This window comes from Microtus oregoni, unplaced genomic scaffold, assembly GCF_018167655.1.
Source record: "Microtus oregoni isolate MIOR12 unplaced genomic scaffold, Mior012 000087F_ref0000451, whole genome shotgun sequence".
In the NCBI taxonomy this organism is placed as follows: domain Eukaryota; kingdom Metazoa; phylum Chordata; class Mammalia; order Rodentia; family Cricetidae; genus Microtus; species Microtus oregoni.
In genome coordinates, this window is record NW_024544554.1 from 882,052 (window position 1) to 904,967 (window position 22,916).

At 36.6% G+C, this 22,916-nt stretch overlaps 1 protein-coding gene across 4 annotated transcripts in view; it reads left to right on the forward strand.

The window, feature by feature from the left end:
* LOC121442184 (PTB domain-containing engulfment adapter protein 1) overlaps positions 1-11,736 on the forward strand; it is a 229,989-nt gene extending 218,253 nt beyond the window's left edge. For 2 of the 4 annotated variants that reach the window (XM_041643623.1, XM_041643624.1), the window contains 3 exons: positions 3,578-3,672; positions 5,356-5,366; positions 9,876-11,736. In XM_041643623.1, coding sequence (XP_041499557.1) covers positions 3,578-3,672; positions 5,356-5,366; positions 9,876-9,897 — 128 coding nt within the window. In that variant the 3' untranslated portion in view covers positions 9,898-11,736. The remainder of the gene's footprint in view (positions 1-3,577; positions 3,673-5,355; positions 5,367-9,875) is intronic. The other 2 variants (XM_041643621.1, XM_041643622.1) reach the window with 1 other exon arrangement.
* The last annotated feature ends 11,180 nt before the right edge of the window (positions 11,737-22,916 follow it).

Consider the following 22,916-nt stretch of genomic DNA (forward strand, 5'->3'; position numbering starts at 1 on the left):
TTAAATATTCAAAAACATTTTTTCTGATGTATATTCTACATATCTGTAAACAGCATTGAAGTCTCTCTTTGGTACATCAGAAAGCATCCAGTAGGCATTTATTTTCCTGGTTTTATCTGATCTATGCCCTGTCACAGACTCTGAAGGAGTTATTCCAATAGCCAAGAATCAGCTCTTCAAACCACATGTATATTAAAAAAAATCAGTGTCATATTCCACCTTATTATGTATGCACTAAGACCTTTCTTTTTAAATTTTTTTTTTTTTTTTTTTTTGGTTTTTCGAGACAGGGTTTCTCTGTGGTTTTGGAGCCTGTCCTGGAACTAGCTCTTGTACACCAGGCTGGCCTCGAACTTCCAGAGATCTGCCTGCCTCTGCCTCCCGAGTGCTGGGATTAAAGGCGTGCGCCACCACTGCCCGGCTAAAATTTATTTTTTTAAACGCTTTTTATTCTTTTTACCTACCTATCCTACTCCCTCTCCTTCCGCTCCTCCCACCCCCTCACCTTCCCCCCATCCCACCCTCCATCCACTCTGCAGAGAGGGTAAGACTTCCCATGGGGAGGTAACAATATCTGACACACCAATTTGAGGTGGGACCAAGTCCCTCCCCTCTATATTTAGGCTGAGCAAGGTCTCCCTCCAAAAGCGAATGGACTCCAAAAAGTCAGTTCAGCACTAGGGATAAATCCTGGTCCTACTGTCAATAGACACAAAGACTACCCCAACCACACATCTGTCACCCACATTCAGAGGGCATAGTCTGGTTCTATTCAGGTTGGCCTGCTGTCAATCCAGAGTCAGAGAGTTTCCACTAGCTCTGGTCAGCTGTTTCTATGGATATCCCCATCATGGTCTTGACCACTTTGCTCATATTATCGCTCCTCCCTCTCCTGGACTGGTCTCCAGAAACTTGGCCAGGGCTTAGCTGTGGGTTTCTGCATCTGCCTCCATCAGTTATTGGATGAAGGTTCTATGATGACACTTAAGGCAGTCACAAATCTGATTATAAGGCATGGCCAGTTCAGATGCCTTCCAACTATTTGCTTAGAGTCTTAGCTGGGGTCACCTTTGTGGATTCTTGGGAATTTCTCCAGCGTCAGGTTTCACACTAGCCCCATAATGGCTCCCACAATCAAGATAATCTCTTCCTTGCTCTCCCTCTCTGTCCTTCCCCCATCTCAACCATCCTGTTCCCTCTTGTTCTTCTACTCCTCCCTCCCCTTTTCTCCTCTACCTCCCCCTTTCCCCACCCCATTCCTAATTTCCTCAAAATATTTTGTCTATTTCTCCTTCCCTGAGGGATCCATGTATATCTCTCTTAGGGTTCTCCTTGTTCCCCAGCTTCTCTGAGGTTGTGTACTATAGGTTGGTTATCCTTTATATCTAACATTCACTTATGAGTGAGTACACAGTGTATTTGTCTTTGTGGTCTGGGTTACCTTACTCAGGGTTTTTTTTTTTTTTTGTACCATATATTTGCCTGCAAATTTTCAAGAAGTCATTTTTTTTTTAGCGATTAAGTAGTACTCCATTGTTTAAATATACTACATTTTCTTTACCCATTCTTTGGTTGAGAGGCATCTAGGTTGTTTTCAGGTTCTGGCTATTATGAATAATGCATATATGACCATAGTTCTGCAAATGACCTTGTGGTATGATTGAGCATCCTTTGGGTATATGCCTAAGAGTGGTACTGTTGGATTATTGAGATAGATTGATTCCCAGTTTTCTGAGAAACAGCCATACTGATTTCCCACGTTGCTGGACAAGTTTGCACTTCTACTAGCAATACAGAAGTGTTCCCGTTTCTCCTTATTCTCTCCAGCATAAGCTATCCTCAGTGGTTTTGATTTTGGCCATTCTGACGAGTATAAGATGGAATCTCAGAGTCATTTTGATTTGCATTTCTCTGATGGCTAAGAATGTTGAACAATTACTTAAGTGTCTTTCGGCCATTTGAGATTCTTCTGTTGAAAATTCTGTTTAGATTGGAATCCCATTTTTTTAATTGGATTATTTGGAATTTTAATATCTAGTTACTTGAGTTCTTTATATATTTTGGAGATCAGACCTGTGTCCGCTGTGGGGTTGGTGAAGATCTTTTCCCATTCTATAGGCTGCTGTTTTGTTTTATTGACTGTGTCCTTTGCCTCAAAAAAGCTTCTCAATGTTAGGAGGTCCAATTTATTAATTGTTATGCACTAAGACCTTTCACATGTAGTCCTATAGTTGGCAGAAGCCTATAGTGCATGATAGAAATGATGCAGTGCATGGTAGGAATGATGCAGTGCCTGGTAGGAATGAAGTAGGACATGGTAGGAATGATGCAGTGCACGGTAGGAATGATGCAGTGCATGGTAGGAATGATGCAGTGCACAGTAGGAATGATGCAGTGCATGGTAGGTATGATGCACTGCATGGTAGGCATGATGCCGTGCATGGTAGTAATGAGGCAGTACATGGTAATAATGAGGCAGTACATGGTAGGAATGATGCAGTGCATGGTAGGAATGGTGCAGTGCATGGTAGGAATGATGCAGTGCCTGGTAGGAATGGTGCAGTGCATGGTAGGAATGGTGCAGTGCATGGTAGGAATGGTGTAGTACATGGTAGGAATGGTGCAGTGCATGGTAGGCATGATGCAGTGCCTGGTAGGCATGATGCAGTGCAAGGTAGTAATGGTGCAGTGCATGGTAGGAATGGTGCAGTACATGGTAGGAATGATGCAGTGCCTGGTAGGAATGGTGCAGTGCATGGTAGGAATGATGCAGTGCATGGTAGGCATGATGCAGTGACTGGTAGGCATGATGCAGTGACTGGTAGGAATGGTGCAGTGCATGGTAGGAATGGTGCAGTGCATGGTAGGCATGATGCAGTGCATGGTAGGAATGATGCAGTGCCTGGTAGGAATGGTGCAGTGCATGGTAGGAATGATGCAGTGCCTGGTAGGAATGGTGCAGTGCATGGTAGGAATGGTGCAGTGCATGGTAGGAATGGTGCAGTGCATGGTAGCAATGTAGTCTTTTTGTTTCCTGTGTGGAACTTGGCAAAGTAGATTGCACATGTCAATTAGTCAATGTATTTTTAATGACTATTTTTTTAAAAAAAGTAAAACTGTCATTTTTCAGTTTATATACCAACCCCAGTTCCCACCTCCCTCAAGTTTTATTCTAGCTAGCTCTCACATCTTAAATTAATCTCTTTCAATCAATCTATGTATCACCACGAGGCTTACCAGTAAGTTTCTAGCTTTTTTCTCCTTTGGAAGCTACAGGGCATCTGGTTGACTGCTCCTTCTTTCTCCCTGCATTCAGTTTAGTTTCTCTGCCGTCCTATATTCTGCCCTGCCATAGGCCAAATCAGCTTCTTTATTAACCAATGATAATAAAACATATTCATAACAGAAAGAGGGGAATCCCACCTCAAAGATCAAATTGTCCTGCTAGGCTTCCATACTTCCTAACTACTGTGGGATCATACAGAGAAGCACAAAGCCTTTAAATTATAGTCCTGGGTTTGTTGTGTCTCAACCAATGTTTGATCATCTCACTTATTAAGTGTTTTCTTCTTTATAGAACGGGACCTTTTTGGAGCTGAACCTTTTGACCCATTTAACTGTGGAGCAGGGGACTTCCCTCCAGATATTCAGTCCAAATTAGATGAGATGCAGGTGACTATTATAACAGATTGGACAAAATATTGTTTATTTCTTTTTCATCCGGAGCAAAGAAAATGTTGGTACCAAAACTCTATCCCTTGTTGTTGCTTTAAAGGCTTATTTAAAGCAGTTAGACTAAAAATAATTACACTTACTCCTAAAGGCTATTACACATGTTGAGACTTTCTTTCTTTTTATGAATGATTCAATATGCAAAGAAAGAAGATGCTTATTTTTTAATACAAAAATTACAGGATTATAAATTTTTTAAGTCAAGAACTTAAAAGGCCATTGAAATGAAATTGTAAGATTTTGTTTCAGTCCTAATAGGTTCAAATTTCTAAATTGCAAAGGGGTTGAATGAAGGAAAATCTTAGAAAAGAAACATTGTAACGGTTGCTCATGACTCCTGGACTACTAAGAAGGCAAACACCATTGGCAACTTCTTTAGAAATAGAGTCAAATTGATTATTTTTCTCTTTCTAAATTTTTCTATAAGCTGTAAGAAATTAGTTTCTGAAGCTTCATACCTTGGGTGGTGATAGAAAAAAAAACAGTCATCTTTATATCAGAATGAAGACTTCTCTTGATATTTTCCCTTTACATTTGGATGAAATAATTATTGTACAGATGTCATAATTAATAGAATCCAAGCACCAGTTCCTTGGAGCTGACTGAGATTAGAAGGCTGGGACACTAATGTGAGGAGGTAGAATTGTTTCTGCTTGTTGTCCTGGTGTACCCACTGGCTCCTTGTGCTTCCCCACCCCCAAATCAGAGTCTAGCTGAGCTCTAAAACTGGCAAACACATGCCTTGCCCTGAGACAATAAATATAAACATCCTTCCATTTAGATAAATGGCATGCTGCCTGCCTTATTTTTCTAATTATTTTATACACATCTTTTTGTTCTAGATTTAATTATATGCCTGCATTAAAAAGGTTGAATTATTGAAAGCATGCCTTGATGTTTGCAAAGAATATATTAAAATTTCCAAAATGCAATCACTTATAATTCTCTTTTCCATAAAAAAATATTTCAGAGCCTTAAAATTTACTAAATCATATCTTTTTAAAAAACTCTGAAAAAAATATTAGTGACTGAGTCATATAATTTTTATGTAATTAGGAAACATCTTAACATCAACAAAGTTTACATTAAGAAGCTTCATCAAATAAAATGTATATAACATTTGGGTGAAACAAAGATCGCTATGAAACTTCTGTTTATCTCAACGTGCGTTGTTGCATTGTGTCTGATGACAGTGAATTCTCACCTTTATATCTCAATTACTTTGAAAATTTCACTTAAATGTGGCTGGCTAATGAGACATAACGCTGCATCCTCTCTGGAATTAATGACTTTCCTTTGTTGCCATCTATGCTAGTTGAGCTATCTGGGACAATGCTTGCAGAACACGAGCCTGTGAACGGGCAGAAATGACTCTTCTCAGGGTGTTTCAGATCATGAAGACTTTCCTGCAGACCTTTTGTTCTTAGTACTAAATTTACAACCTCAGTAGGTTTTAAAAGATAAGCCCTCGGACGTTTGTAGAAACCCAGTTTGAGAAAATACAGGCGTGTCTTAGCAATGTGGTCATCAGGTAATATTAATCTAGAATGTGATGCTTTGCATTTTGATGTTTCTAATGTTTTCTTGATGTCTTTTTTACTCTCCTGCTTTCGTGGTGGGTAGCGCCAGAGATGGTTGGTATCTCATTTTCATCATTTAAAGAAATAACAATCTTTTTAAGAGTTAAAATTTTTGTATTTACATATTTTGCTTAATAACTATTCAAGCAAGTTTAATATGGATGTGTTAATAGAGGTTTTATAACTTAGATCTTCAGGTTAATTTTTCAGTGACCGTCAACATTTCATTGTTCACCTCACTATATGTTTCTGTTAGTTCACGACTTACTTGCTAGGCCACTTTAACTATACTTAGTAAAATCTTTCTTTCATTTAGATTTTACAATGAATTTGTTATTAATTTAGCTATCCTAATTAATCTAATATACACATATAGATGCTGTATCTTTACATGCTATATAAAAGGCTGATTATAGTATGTTAGGCTGTGAACGCTATAGGGTGCTAGTGATAAGCCTCCTAGCTAACTGCTTGGGGTTTTTTTTTTTTCTTCTTTTTTTACAGAGGATTAAAACTAAATTATTCCTAAGAGTTACATTACAAACTTTGAAACTCTAGGGGTATTTTGAGCATGTTAGATTTAACGCATAAATGTTAAACCACATGTCATTTTAGATAGTTGGGCAATTTAACATATATTTGAAATAAATTATGTAGTTGTTTGATCTGACATAATTTTTTTTTTCGAGACAGGGTTTCTCTGTGGCTTTGGAGCCTGTCCTGGAACTAGCTCTGTAGACCAGGCTGGTCTCGAACTCACAGAGATCCGCCTGCCTCTGCCTCCCGAGTGCTGACCTCATGACATGTATCTCTGTTAGGCAAAGGAATAGGATAGTGTTAATAACCAGAAACATATTCCATGAATTACAGAGTTGAAGGGAAAATTCAGTTGGTAAAATGCTAGCCATGCAGATGTGAGAATCTTAGTCTCAGAACCCATAAAGAGGCGGGGTAATCTCATCACTAGGGAGGCAAAGGCAGGTGGTTTCATGGGGATTATTGGCCATCATAGCCTAACCAGGAGGTTCAAAACCAGTGAAAGACCCTGTTTCAAAGGACATGGAAGACATTCCTGGAAAACAATACCTAAGCTTGATCTTTGGCTGTGTATAAATGTACATGCATGTATATGAACACACACAGTTACACATACATCTGTGTACTCATAAATATGCAAACACACACATGAATACATATACACATATGCATATGGCAATGTAATATGTTTAAGAACAATGGCAAGTCTATAAATAAAAGAGTTATATACAAATACCAAGTCATCTGTTTAAAAATTGGGGACCCTATGTATAAATGAAATATAAGCAGTTCTTCCATGCAAATATCTCTAGGAGGTTGGTGGCATTCCTGGGAAATGATGCCCAAATGGTCTCTAGATTTCATATGCATGATCATACATGTGCATGCAAACCTGTGAAATACCCATGCACTGACATGTATGTATGTAATTGCAGGAACGGATGAATGACTGGGAGACTAGCCACTCATCATATGAATAATAAACCCTCACTCACAAAAAGATCACAGTTGGCTAACCCACTTGTGAATGTGTTCTGTGTAATCAAAGCAAACATGCTATAATTTTAAAAGTCTGCAAGTGTCATTTTAACAGGAAATTCAATTTTTTAAATAAACAGTATTGAATGAAAATATTGAGAAACAAGCAGTCTAATGCTTATTAGGCCAAGTTTAGTTTATAACAGCATCTCTTTGGGGAGTAATTTGATATTACTGTATACACTTATATTTTCTATGTTATTTAAAACATGGACAAATAATGATAAATATGTTGAATTTTATGCATGAAATTATGCACTTGGCATTATTCATGATTGTAAGGTCATGGAAATGAATTGAAACTATGAAGACTAATAGTGTGTCATAGTCAGAATAATTAGTTTTATGAGAACTAGCATGTAGGAAGTCAGTTTACTTAAAGACAACAGAATAGAAAATTATAGGTAACATACTCTGTGAAGGAAAGTTTCTGCTCTCATGAAACTTGAGCGCTCTGTAAGAACAGAAAATGAAGCACTTACCTCAGTGTCTGAACACTTACTCAGTGTTCTCTTTCTACTAAATACTGCTCTCTGTTTCACAGAGGAAAATACAGCTCAGCAAAAGGTTTCATATGAAAATATGACTGATGTTTTAATTATAGAGTGATTATTTGTGATGGTAGCTAGGAATAATTGTGCTAAATAAATAAACCTATTTTTTAATCAGAGGCTTAGAGATTTACGAGGAAGATTCAAGATTCATTACACCTTGAAACAAAAGTGAAACTGTTGTAGGGTGGTCTGAAAATGTCCAGGGAGGTTTGGATGGGGTTAAGAAATAAGAAAGCCGTGAGCCTATAAGATCTATTAGCTGATGGTTAGATTAGTCTGTCAGTACTGCAAGTGGTGCACAAGAAAATACTTTCTCACGAGGGAGTGGATGTGCATTTCTTCTTTTTGTTTTGACTTTCTAGTTTTCCAGTACTGATAGCTCTGATAACTTCCCTTTTCAGGAACAGGAAATAATAACTAGTGAACTTTTATAATGAATTGATAAACATTGAATATATTGTGGGCCATCGAATTGTCTCTTTATCATATCATATCAGCTACTTATCTGCTATCTATATGTCATCTATCATCAACTTACCATCATCCATTATTCAAAATGTACTAGAAGATGACAAGTGTATAGGTCTTCAGATAGCAACCAAACATTTGAAAAAAAAAAAAGACCAGCGAGTAATATTTTCAGTACTCACTTTTAAAACCATTTAATTTTTATTGATAGATACACATACACATATAGCCAATAGTTCTTATTATGATACAGGCTTTTTAAAATTATTAATAGCTGCCCTGATTTCTACCCTGTTGAATATAGTTTTCATCTAAATGGTGAGAAGAAGTTTTGAAAACCTTTTCAGTACTGACATTGCCATGTAGTGTGTGTGCGGTCCACATAATGAGGGGATCTCCAGGCATCGACTACATATGTGTTTATATTTTGAAAGCTCTTTTTTCCTGCATATGGTAATGTTTACTTTGCCCAAGTATAAATCTATCTCCAATGATAATCGCAAATGAAAGTAATCAGGTACTATCATGATGACTCTCGAGGAAACCGACAATCTGACCTCTCTTTCCACTGATTAGCGCATACCTATGTTCCTCTTTGTAAGTTAGCGTGCATAGATTTAGGGGCAAGATGATATTGGAGAAAGACTGGAGGAGCAGAGACACCTTATACTATAACTGTTTCTTTGAATAATAGAAAGGAAGCCAGGCATAGTGGTGCATGCTTTTAATCTTAACACTTGGTAGGCCCAGACAGGCAGATCTCTGAGTTTGAGGCCAGCTTGGTTTACAAAGTGAGTACCTACAGCTACACAGAGAAACCTTTGTCTTGAAAAACCAAACCAAATCAAGCTAAAAATTAAAAAAAGGAAAGAATGTCAGACAGACAGGCAGACCACACAGTATGTGCAGGACATAACACTTTTGTCATTAACTTTGAACTCCACACCTTAGTTCAATACACAAAACTTTAACACATTTTCTTTTAACATTCAATAATTAAATGACATCTAACCTTTTAAAGCATGCAAGGAAATCAGGAGTCAAAGTCAATACTGTTATATAATATGTGTGTGGTCAATATATATTGTCAGCATATGTATATGTATTGTCAATACTGTCAATATACATATATATTTGCACATATATGAGATACAGCTATCAACAATTATAAAAAAGAGGCCATGAATTTGAATGAGAGCAAGGAGGGAGATATGAGAGGTATTGGAGGAAGAAAAGGGAAGGGAGAAATGATGTAATTATGTTATAATTTCAAAATAATTTCCAAGCAGAACTGATGGGCAGCTTTCAGATGGTGCGGTGGTCTGTGCTACTGCATTCTGTTTGGATTACAACACTGCCCTTACAAAAGTGTTTTACCCAGCATGTGGACTGTGGTAGCCAGATAGAAAAATGCCAATAGGGTCAGGCAGCTTTGAGCCCTTCCCAGAAGAGGGGCTTGACAAACAGCTCAGCAGGGAAGAGCATGGACTGCTCTTCCAGAGGACCTGGAATGTCCTCACAGCTATCAACTCTGGGTCCAGAGATGCAGTGCCCTCTTCTGCTTTTGTGGTACATATGTGCGTGCGTGCGCGCACACACACACACACACACACACACACACAATTTTTTAAAAAACTAGTAAAGAACTTAGAGTCAAGTGGAATATTGAAAATGTCTGATACAAAAGAAATGGATAAATCGTAGAACTACTTCATGTCTTACATTGGTATTTTCTTCTGTTTCTCATACACATTCAGTATATATACTTAAGACAGCAAAAATGTCACTAAACATAAAAGAACTCATAGTTCTTTACATCTGTGTAAGAATTTGATAAACCAAAATTTGCATTTATTTAGACAATGGAAGTTAATTTCTGTTCATAGTCTCTTTTGCTTGGTGAGATGATTTTTCTTTTGCCATTACTTTCTACTAACAATTTTAACCATTTTATTCTGCTTTACAGGAGGGGTTCAAAATGGGATTAACTCTTGAAGGAACGGTATTTTGTCTCGACCCGTTAGACAGCAGGTGCTGACGTCAAGAATGAATGATCCTGACTTACGCTTAGTTTGTTTATATACATATATATCATTCATTATTTCAAGACAGTTATTATATCTGTGCCAATATATTTTTGAATATCTAAATGTTTTTAAATCTATTGAAGTAAAAGCTTCCTCATTCACTGTTGATTTATCTTTTATTTTAAGTATAACTAGTGTAATGTATATTGGATTTTTATGTTCCCTTCTGTGGTATGGGTGAATCTGTAATTGAGAGAGAAGTTTACTGAGTATCTGCCTTGTCTGTGTTCTAATAATCATCACCTTGAAATTTATGCTCATTCTCAAAGGCATTAGTTCATTATCCTAGTCCCCAAGCCTACCTTGATATTTTTTCAAATTTCTGAAACAGGAGACCAGTATTGAGCTATACATGTTCTATTTTGATGCCAATAAACAGGCCACTAGTGAATAGATGGATGTCATTTTGTATCTAAAATGTTCATCTCATTATGAAAATCAAAAAGTTTAGCAATTATACTGCAAGTTTACCAAATTCTAAAATAAGAATATAAGTTCTAATAGTATTATATCAAATATATTTAGACTATTAATAATTACTATATAATAACATCAGTCATTTACGTTATATTCTAAAAATGTTTACTTTGTCTCAAAAGTAACAATTGTGGGAAAAGTGCTTCCCTGAAAAAAGTAAAAATTTTATTTCTAGTGTGTTGTCATATTAGTATAACATTGGGCCATCATTTGCTCTGATATTTTAAGAAATGAAGTTTTTGCTTTCTACAGATGCAATGCCTGCCTGTTGTCTATTTTTATTTTGCCTGTGATGTGGTATTTCTCTTACCGACCTTATGTCTCTATGCCACATTAATTTGATACTTTAAATTTTCTGAGAGGTATTCTATTTAATTTTAAGAATATTTAACGAATTTAATTTTTGCTCTGTTAAAGTCAGAACCTGTTTCTCACAAAACCTTCTCATCAGCTTCATCTCCAATATGAGCAATAAAATTCCGTAGTGTTAATGCTGATACGCTGATGAACCCCGACCTTTGAAAACATATGTTTCCAATATATTTGCCTAAGGTGTAAAATACTAACAGTGATAGTGCAGAAAAAAAATATGGTCAAATTTCTAATTTGGTTAGTCACAATATAAGAAAATAAAGTAATGAAAATATGGGCTTGGTTGTAGGAAATTTATCAAAAATAAGTAGATTTCTACTCATGGAGTTTTATGCAGGTATTAAAGGTACCTTTTCATTAGGAACAGAAATCAAATATGCTTATGCAATACTATATTTGTACCACCATGCTCTACAGTATAGATGAGCCTTTCTATTTATGTTCTGTTAAGCCTGATAAGTCAAACCTGAATTAGCGGGTAGTATGCATTTCATCAGGAAGTTTTTGCTGTTCTATTTGTCAGATAGTATTTTGGAATTTGTATAATGAGGATATTTAGAAGCCATATAAATGGCTTTTTTTAAACAGATAGAGTTTGTATTTTTATTGTTCTTTAAAAAGCTTTATGTACTAGGTATATATTTAGCAAACATTTAATATCAATTGTAACACGATAGAATACTAAGATGATATTTGCACATTTAAGATATGTTACTTATCAGTTTTTAATGGTGATCTGTTCTGCTAATGGCATGATCAAGTAGTACATAATTGGTCATTAATATGAACATGTACTTCACCAGTGAATTTTTATGAAGACATGATTGGAAATTGTATTTCTATGTAAACTCAATGATATGTTTGAATTTGTTGAGAATAAAAGATTTTAAATAAATCAAACTGTATTATATATTCATTTAATAATCTAAAAATACATCCTAAAACTACATATTTAATTTTTGTATTTAGTAGTTGGAACTGGGGGGAGAAAGAGAGAGAAAGAGAGAGAGCAAGAGAGAGAGTGAGTTTAACTTTTGACCTATTTTTCTCAGCCCACACATGTTTCAGTTTTATGAATAAATCTCACTCAGTTGTGCAAACATGGACTTGTTGCTGATGATGGCAAAGGCCATGATTTGGTTCCTTTTACCAGAAGCATCTGATGCAATAACTGTATTACATAAATATCACTTTTCAAAGCCAATTGTTCCTTTAGAGTGTGTTGGCTGACCATCTTCTAACTGGACCTGATAACAGGACTGTCGAACTATACTGTCAAGAATAATTTGTTGCTCTTCCAAACATAATGCTAAATATTTGAGGACACATGGGTTTCATATAAACTGTCTTTGCACACTAAATTATGCACCAATTCATTTAACAAAATGCATTTACCACCACTTTATCTTACCTATATATGTAATATAGGTAGGAAAATATCTAGGAAATTTGCTAATGTAGTATTAAGGTGGCAGAATTTTTAACTTCCAATGAAAATAAATATATGAATTAATAAGTGAGAAACAATGTATACATCAAAATATCACATGAACCAATCACTTCCTTGGGAACATATACATTTGATTATGTTTAAATATGATTGTCTAGCACCGGCTACTCGTTTTAGTCAAAGAAAAAAATCACATGAACCAGTTACTTCCCTGGGTGCACACACATTTGACTATTTAAAAATATGAGTACCTTGCACTGGCTACTGGTGCCAGGTGTCCCAAGGGAGGTTTATCAGGACCAACAATAAAGACTGTTCTCCTTTATTTCTAGTCCTGCCGCCTAGGCTGATGACCTGATTTAGATCTTGTTGGAAGGAAGGAGCTGAGTCTCACAAGCTGTGCTCTTGACCGCTGCATGTATGGTTTGCACATGTGAACTCGTCCCTACCACACAGACAGATGCGCACAAAAACGTAGAATTATTATTTGTTAAACAATAAAGAACATTAACCGTGGAGTGGAAATTAATACTGAGGTAGGCATTTTGACAATTTTACGATGTTTCATTTCTAAAGGCTGCTACATTTTACTTTTTGTTATTTCCATAATTGAGAAATATTGGCTGCTACTATTTTTCTGTGCCAGTATTTCCATCTATAGCTCCAACTTCAATATTTACTAATGGTATTGGGTTTCAGCCTCTGTTAAATTACTTGTAGAGAGTCTCAGACTGCATTTTAAATTTTGACAGCTAAATCTGAAACTCCACCTAAAGGACACTCTGTGCAAGCAATTAAGGAACTGCGGATATGATCAGGGGTGTATTAGCCTCCACCCTCATGAGTTCTGTGAGAAGTGTCTCCTTCCAAGATAAGTCAAGACAAATCTTTGGAGTCTTTGTTCTTGAATCCCTATATAACGTATTGAACAGGATTCAAAGCACAATTATTAACCATGGACAATTTTCGATTACATGGTGTTACCTAGCCACTGCGATCCCCTGGTTCTGAAATTCTATCTACAGAAGCACGTTAAATACATACAAAGTGAAATTTTCTACTTAGGCAAACACACTAATTCTTCATGTAAGCAACGCTTTTCAGATGACACTATTATATAGAAATTCACTAAATATGGCTGAATGAAGGAAGATTCTCTTATTGTTTCTGTAACTTCTTTGCAAGTTGTAAGGCTTAATGATCTTTTTAACATGTCCTTGCTGATGATATAGAGTCGAATTTCTTTTGCATACCTATATAAGAAATAGCTTCATGCCTTCTAAATAAACATTGGAGAAAATAACCATTCCTCCTCTCCAACAAAATCTTTGTAACGTTACTTTAACCTTCTCCCCCCTTTTTGTGAGACAAGATCTCCCTGGCTGGCCTGGATCTCACTCCATTGGCCAAGCTGGCCTCGAGCCCATAGAGATCCATCTGCCTCCTCAGTGCTGGGATTAAAGACATACTCCACCACTCCTAGACATCACTTTAACTTTGAGTGAACCAATAATTTTCTAAAGTAAGCACTTGATAATTGTCTGAAAACATCTAACAACTCTCATGGAATTACAGGTCAAAGAATTCTGACCCAGTTGAGAGATGAAAACAAATGGATGGTTCTTTAGCTTCAGTGATTCTGATTACTCCAAGATGAATGTTACGTAACTATTCAGCTTTTCTGTACTCAAAGAACTATTTGTTGAGCCTGTATATAAAATATTGATTAAAAAAAACCCTCTAATTTTAACTATGCTTGAATTCTGTATCATGGACACACATTTTTTTTTCCATTGGCTGTAACTTTTTTTTTTTTTTAAAGTTTTCTTCCCTTAACTTTTCACCATTCTCTTCAGCAGCAATTTCATGAGAACAAGCTGGGGACCTTCCAGTGGACTCCACCCTCGCCTCAGCCTGGCAGGGCTTTTCTGTTCTAGTCTGTTCCAAAGGTCACTTGTTCCAGTTAAAATTGTTATCCGGATGGCCTGGAAGCAATCCAGGTTTTGGTCCTTTCCCGCGAAGAAAGCAGAGACAGATGTTTGTCACTTGCTACATTTTGGAAAGAGAAAAAAAAAAAGTGAAAGACTGTTATGGCCGAATCTGCTAATGACTGGAAGTACTGATGCATAAGCGGAACCGCTGCTGTTTTCCAGTGTTTCGTGTTTATTTTACTTTTCATACATTTTGGAAACCACTTGATTACTCTCAATGTCTAAGTAATTAAATAGTTATTGAATAGCATGTCAGAGTGTGCACAGCAATTTTAGCCAATACTCAGCAAATTCAAATCCCCGCTTCATCCTCCCCACACTCCATTCGTTATTCAGCTCGCCCTCTATTTATTTTTACTAGCTGCTTTAATGGAAGATAAATTGAGTTTTACTAGACAGTGGCAGCCCGGAGGATAGGAAGTGACAGGTATTGAAGGACTAGTCATAAATCTTCGGAGATGTCAGCTAACACCTAACAGCCTGAGTGCATAAACAGCTGACCCATTTCATTTTCCGGATAAATTGGATCATTTGGGAGCCAGGGAAGTACTGGGAATGATAATTATAGGAAAGGATGGTTCTACAGTGACTACTCTTCAGATTCTCTGTTTCATAGAATGTCCACAGATTTTTTTTTCCCACGTAAGAAAAATAATTGAAAAATAAAATACCTGAAAATATTCTGGTCATGATTTCATGACTTCCACCAATTAAACACTGATCTATTCTAGGCAATACTAGAGCATAAAAATTTCTGAAACACCTGCGGGGAGATGTGGAGCTAAACCTTAAAACTCTGTGCAATTCTATGTATGCTTACTGCGACCGTTGACCTTAAATATGTCAGGATTCAGGAAATCGTGTAATAGATTATGTTTCTTTAAATTCATGAATGTTAGCTATCTGGAGCACAATGAAGCAGAATATCCCCTTAAATACCCATGATTAAGAAAAAAAATTGTTGGAAAACTCATGAATTTCCTATATTTAATTCGATCTTTTTGCAAACATCATAACAGAGTGTTCTCACTCCTTCACAAACAAAGTAGAAAAGTAGAAAGACAAACAAATAAACAAACAAAAGAGCCCCACCATTCTAAGTTTGTCTGCTTCTCAGCTGTCTGCTTTCATGGATGGGCTGAGAGGCAGACCTCAGATAGCCCTAACACTGGTCTCTCTTCACACGCATTCATGGCTTGCTATGTCCTCAGAAACGGAAGGTGAATGATATGTGTGTCAACGAAGCTTAAAGGCTTGATATGAATTGAGCATTAACCATTAAAAACAAAAGGATAAAACACAGTGCACAAGGCAACAAGGGAATAGTAGAACCGAAGTCTCTGTGGTCAGAAATACACAAATTCTGAATTTGTTTCAAGTGTGAATTTTCTACAAGGCTGCTTGTGAGCACCCCCATTTCACAAAGGCATGAAAGTGACTGTGGCTGTATCTGAATGTTAGAAGTCTTTCTTAAAAATGGATTCAGGAGAGGAGAGGCAGAGAGGGGAGCAGAGAAAAATGTAGAGCCCAATAAAAATCAATACAAAAAAAATGGATTCCAGTAAAATGTGATTTGGATAAGCTAAGTTATGACAGTCTCTTGAGTAGCTGGTTTACCAAAGTTTTTTCTTGTTTCTCTTACCTACAGTGTAATGAAAAAAGAGGAGAAGATGACCCTCCTGGAGTGTCTGTCAGCTTTCCCAAATGCAGATCCTGCTCTGCCCATTTCCCAACCCTGTCATCAATCTTTCCTTAGTCTTAATCACAGAGCTGAAGCTACAGACAGCAGCTGGCCCTGGAGCCCTCAAGGGGCTCAAAAACACATTCTTTTACTCAAACTTGTCTACTCTACAAACCTTTAAAAATATTTTGCAAAATAACAAGAGAAATTTAAAGTACAGTATTCTTTGCAAATTACTTTATTTTTAAAAGAAGCATTTAAAAATGCCCATCTGATCAAGCCATACTAATTGAGCAGTTTCTAGACAGAAAATCAAGTCAGTGAGACCATGGAAAGCCTGTGAGTCATATGACCTAGTTGAGTTTATTTAGAACATACAAATACTCACAAAAATTTGGGTTGCATCAAAACCAGATTGTTTCCAGCAGTTTCCAAACTAAAAATTAGAAGGTTGAAGGAAAATTGGACAAATCTCAAAAAAAAAAAATCACTTTGCATGAAAACTAGCAACAAGCAAAATGAAATAAACGGAACAACAAAAGGAAAAACTTCTACCATTTTGAATTTATGTGTTAAAAACTGCAAATAATTATTTTAGCTAATAATATTTGATACTTATTCTCATCTGACACCAGTACCATTTTGACAATTACCAGGAACCAAGAGCATTGTGGAATGTGATTGTCCTCAGGAACAACCAAGTGGGATTAAAAATTAATCTTCTGATTCACTATTGCTTTCCGTGAGAATGAACAGTATACAGAAGAGAGAAGCCAAAATAGAATGCAAGGGGAAATTGAATTGGGTATTAAGTAATTAGAACAGATCCATTATATTGAAAGACTGCTCTAGCCGGGCAGTGGTGGTGCACGCCTTTAATCCCAGCACTCGGGAGGCAGAGGCAGGCGGATCTCAGTGAGTTCGAGGACAGCTTGGTCTACAAAGTGAGTTCCAGGACAGCCAGGACTGTTACACAGAGAAATCCTGTATCAAGAAAAAGAGAGAGAGAGAGAGAGAGAGAGAGAGAGAGAGAGAGAGAGAGAAAGAAAGAAAGACTGTTCTGGTGCTATGCTGTCTGTTTTGAGTGGGTGCAAGATAAAATGAGGAAGCAGCTACTGTTTTGCCTTAATTCTCATGTGCTATAACAGTCCATATTCTGACAGGACAGTTGAAATGGTCATACCCTGGCTGCGTCTCCCTCTGAATGTTCCCACCAACAGGGCAGCAAAGTCATTTTACTTATTAAAGAGAGAGAAAGTGATACACAATTGAGTCTTCTAGAAACACGATTCTGAATTTGGTGAAAGTCACATCTACAGAGTTTAAGATATTTACTTTGGAAACATACTGGAAGCATAGCTCAAAATTTTCCATTCTTAAAGGTAAAACTTTTCAAAGAGAAAACATCAAATAACGAGCATAGATTGGCAAGGTTCATATTCATTTTAGATTGCCAAAATTTTATGAGTCCTATTAGAGCTGAGATGCGTATGTGCCCAAAGGACCCCTGTGAGACCAGCAGTACTTTCCACCCAGGGCTCAACACAGAATCTCCTTTGGTCTGTGGATGAACCACAAGTACATGAGTGGCTGCTCACTGCAGCAGTATGGAATCGCTACAGGCAAACCACTAATAATGGCAACAACTTTTTCCCAGAATAAAACTCTAGAAGCTGTGCCAACAGCTTGGAGTCTAAAAAAAAAAATTATGGATCTTCAAACGCTCCAGATCAGCATAATATAGCAGAGTTGCTATTAAATTGCAAAAGTGTGGTTTTAAAGTAAAGAACTTGAGCAGCCTTCCATCGTGGCGTTCATCTGTCTTGTAAGTTCTCCAGGGCTGGTGGCAAACAACACCAATTGCTCAGTGAAGTGGAGCACATTGAAGTTTTGTTCTTCTGCTTAAGTGAACTTTGCTCACAGAACTGTTTTTGCATGGGATATATGTCTGCATGCATAGTTCTAAACTAAAAAAAACACTTGAGATAATCGTCCAGATAGTGTTATAATATTCTGTTTTGCTTGTTTGTTTGCTTGCTTTGAGATAGAATGCAAACGGAAATGGGAAGTAGGGAAATATCTGTGAAACATGTGGGACCCTCTACCATTTTTGTTATTTTCCTATAAATCTAAACCTGTTCTGTAATGAATAGCTCCATTCTTCTTTTTTTCTGTTTGTTTATTTTTAACTACTACCAGTATTATGAGCTGCAGAACTCAAGTGCTTACAGGCTGACGGGTTTTTGGAGTTATTACTATCAGTTAAAGAATTTTAGATGCACATCAGTAGAAAGACCTATTTACTATAAAAAGAGAAAACCAGTCACACACACTCAACCAGATGGGTGGCAATGGGAAGAAAACACAACGTTGGAATTGAATAACATGGGAAATTACATTTGATGCCTTCACTACTCACTAATTGATGAGCTCAGAAAAAAGTACTTCATGTCTTCAATGTCCATCTCCTTTCCTGTAAAACCCAAGCAGCATTTACTCATGTAATTAATAAGGATATGAAGCATCTATAATTAGAAGGATACTTGTTTAATGATAACTTTCATTAGAAATTCTACATATATGTGTAAATATAATGGTACTGTTATGCTGTGTTAATAACTCACTTGTTTGCGATAATAATGCTAACACATAAAAATTTAGCTTAAATGTTTATATACCATTAAATGATTTAATACCAAGTAAATATTCTTTTGAGTTAGCTTGTAAGAGTAACTTTATTTTCTCTGGCTCTTGAAGCGTTCTGACATTTTAGTTGTCTGCTTTTTCTATAGTATATCTTTAAGGAAAAGAGGTGGATACCCAAAACTCAGCAAATCATCAGAAGATCTACAGAACTGGAAACATTAATACTTGTTCCAGAAAGGGTCTATCCTGCCATCAAAGCTAACAGAATGGCTTTTGAAAGGAATCTGGGTCTGCCAGAAATCATTGTGCTGCGGGAACCAGATTCCCACAAAGTGCAGTCTGGTTCGCCTTGCTGGTAAGTCAACAGCTCTGCACTTTTTCTATGGTTTGGAATTTATCTCAAGGAAGAATTCAAACCAAAACCAAACTTGGCTCCAACACTTAGGAAATCTGAGTATTCAGGCAACCCAGGGATTTTGAAGTGTGAGGGGCTGCTGACAGAGTGTCTGCCTGGTTTTGCTTCCTTCAGTATGGTGGACAATGAGAAGAACACAATTCCAATCTACATCAGTGTTTGTTTTCCATGTGTACTCGCTTTGAAAAAATGATTTCTATAAGGCTCTCTTACTTCCTAACTGCAAATATAGTAGTTTTCTCTTCCACTGGTATGTCTTCTCTCACTTCACATGGTCTTGCCCTTTCTTACTTGATGCTGATGAACTCTAACTTTCTGGCTATTTTATAGGATATCATGTGCCCTTCTATCTACTATCTTATGAAAGACAACTGAAAAGTACAAGTACGTATTATTGTTGGTGCCCAAAAGGGAGCGACTGGGATAAACATGTATTTAGCCAATCACTTCCTGCTCATGTCTCTTTCCTTCATTTGCTTGTGATTTTTTTTCTTGATTTTCTGGCTGTCATTTTCCCCAAACTATATATTTTTCTTGCAAAGTAATTATGACCTTAGGGTTAACCCAGACAAATATTCAATTAAGTTTAACTGTATGAGGGACACATAATTAAAAGTGAGATGACATGCAGCCTTCCTAAGAGACTGGAATTAGATTTGGGTTGATTTGCATAATGTTCATTTAAGATAGTCCTACAATAAAATGATTGAGTTAATTCAGGGAATAACTGAGTGGCGATACTACAAGTGCAGATGTGGAAAGATGAATTTTAAAGAGGCTAGATTACACAGAAGATATAATTTAATAACCCAGGTTTGGAGTCAGATCAGACAAGGAAAATAACACACATTTATAAAAGGATGCTAAATTTGGGACATTTGAGATATAAAGTTAATGGGGAATTTATGAGGATCTGCATCTGGGAACAGATAAACAGAACGGCAGCTTTGAACAACGTTGAGCCTTGTAAGAAGTAACCCTACTGCCAAGGCATAAAGAGAAATTTATGGCAAGAGGGCCTAGGTATCGCCAAGATTCAGTCTATGAAAAAGCCTGCACTTTAACATGTGGATCGTTGAGAAGTTAGAACCATATTGACCTCAAGGAATTTCTGCTTCATATTTAATTATTCTAAACAATTGAGATGAAATAATGTTATAGGAAATACTCTGCGGTGGCTCTTTACATGCTGGTGACTCATTTGGGATTACTCTTAGTGATGACGTCTATTTGGGAGAGAGAATAGAGCACTGCCGAGAATAATGTTGGATTGATATGCAACAATGCCCTTCAAGGGGGATCTATGGAGTCACAGATGCTCAGAGATTTCTGCAAGAAGAAAAATGGCTCTTGGTACTTATAAAGAAGCAAGAGGAGAATGCAACTGCAGATTTCAGATGTCCAAAGTCTGGCAGCAGGGTATGGAACTGTCTTCAGAGCATCCTCATGGAGGGATGTAGAGCTAATTACACCACTTGGAAAGCTTTTCCACAGTTCTGCTTGGTTTTCTTTCCTAGGGACATATTCACAAGGAAAATCTTATGCCCCATCACTGAAGCTGATATTGGGAAAGTAAGTGATGGTCACCATAACTTTCTGCTGCTGCCCATCCAAACTCCCTTCATCTCGATGTTCAGCCATTCCACCTGCTTGCCTTCATGTCTTAGAAGTCCAAGATTCAGATCTTCCTAGACTTTAGCTATTACCTATGTCTGTTTATCAAAAAATTCAATGAGAAAAAAAGCCCAAGCAATGCCTCAATGAATTATCCACACTATTATGTAACATGTAACAGCAACCTTATCTCCATTTGAGGATGAGAAGAAAGATCTCTTTGTCAGTCTAGTGACATCTTTCTTCATCTAAAGATCTTTTAGAGACTTAAGTAACTGATCACACCAATTAATTTAAGTTTATTGTGATTGCTTTTTGGGGTGGGATGTGGGATAGAATCATTAGGAACTCCTGAGGTCCCATCAGCAATAATTTTAGGAACAGGGTATGATCATAGTTATTCACTTTTACTATAAAGACCCTAGATGCTACTTACCATTGACTTTCTATTGCTGATGATAATTGACTAATATCCTGCTTCCCTCTGTGCTCAGGAGGACTCATCTCCAAACTTTTTTTCTTCATGAGGTGAAAAGATCAACATGTAATTGGAACCACATTTGGAGTATGAGAAATACAGCCTTGGACACATGGATCTAATCTAATAATATACACAGCATACCCTTGTCTATATGATAATGTAGGTACGTTGGTATGGTGGGATGTTCATGGCAATACCCTTGAAGTAGAACAAATTTCTCTGAGCACTAATGTTTCATAAGAAAAAGAAGATAAAATTAGACCCCCAGTATAAATTGATTTCTATGATAATGAATTCCTCTTGTAGAGGTAGATGTGTTTCAGTATTCTTAGTATGTTATCTAATACTAGTTTTTCTCTCCAGGGAATGGTGATTTAAGAAATTAGAGGTGTTCTTTGTTGTTTACATATTGGGCATTGTATAGTGACAGTTGCTAGAAGATCCTTAGAATGTAAGAGTGTAAGCTTTTGTACCTATGCATAGCTGCCTCTCCTGACATTATGCTACTCTTTTGCACTCATATGCTAAATATAGATACTGGTAAGCACAGTTTCACCAAGTCATCCCGTCTTCCTGATAGTTAATGGTCACATACATATGAGCATGTATGTTAGCATGTGTTAAAAATATTTCACATTTCATGTGCAATCTATAGTACCACCCACAAACGTTAAGCTTTTTGTCCTTTCTTTCTTACCATATTTTTGCTATACTTTTGGTCAATGACAAATACTATATTGCTTTAACAATATATTAACAGAGTTTAGTCATGTTTCATTCAAAGCATGTGATAAGGTACATCATTTTTGTTTAAGGGATTTCCCATCATGTTTGTTTGACTTGGCAAAAGAATGGAAAAGAACAGCATTTTCTCAGAGCATCTGTTAGCTATCTTCTAAAAGCTACACTGTGAAATTCAATAAAATTGCTATGCTGATTCATCTTATATCCCTTGAATCTTTAAGAATAAAAATAATTTTGCCATTTTCATTTGGTGTTCAAGAACTCAGTAGTAATTTTTGTAAACTTATTGTCTTGCTTGGAGAGACTATAGTTTCACCAGATTCTCTACTGTACTGTCTCCATCCTACATGCCATGGACTACCTTGATGATGTTGCCTAGCAATAAATTGTGGAATTTGTATACCAGGAAATTGTCCAAGAATTCAAATATCTCGTTGAAAGTTGAAGCTTGGCCAGAGGTTCATTTCTCACAAAGCTCCAAACCCTCTCTCTTTGAAAGGAATCATGATAACATTTTTTAACAGCTACTCTCAAAGTTCTTGAATATGTTTTTCTTCTGAAGGGCAATTACTCGAGTAACTGTTAATAAATCTTTTTGGTGGAAAGTCAAGGAATACCATTACTGTTTGCATTTGGTGTAATGTTAGAGTCTTAGTCATAAAATTATTTTACCTTTCATGCAGACTGTAAGCCCCAGCTCCGGACAGTTACTCAGTTTTGAATAATTAGTTATAATTTTTATTGGTGTAGTCAATTATCTATACTTAATTTTTTGAGTAAAAATTGCACAGTACCATATTCATCTACAGCTATGAACTGACTAATTTTTATTGTCTAGCACTCTGTGTTGGACCTAGAAAGTGTGTATTTTGATAACCACATTTATAACTTTTTTTTTCAAGTCCATACCTCTGCCTTGCATTCAGGCCTCACTAGAAGAACCGGAGTGCTTCTCTTAAGATGGTTAGATTCTTCCATTGATATCTATCAGGTGATCATATCATTTTCACTGGTGTCTATTATCACATTTCCAAAAACAAATAGCACCT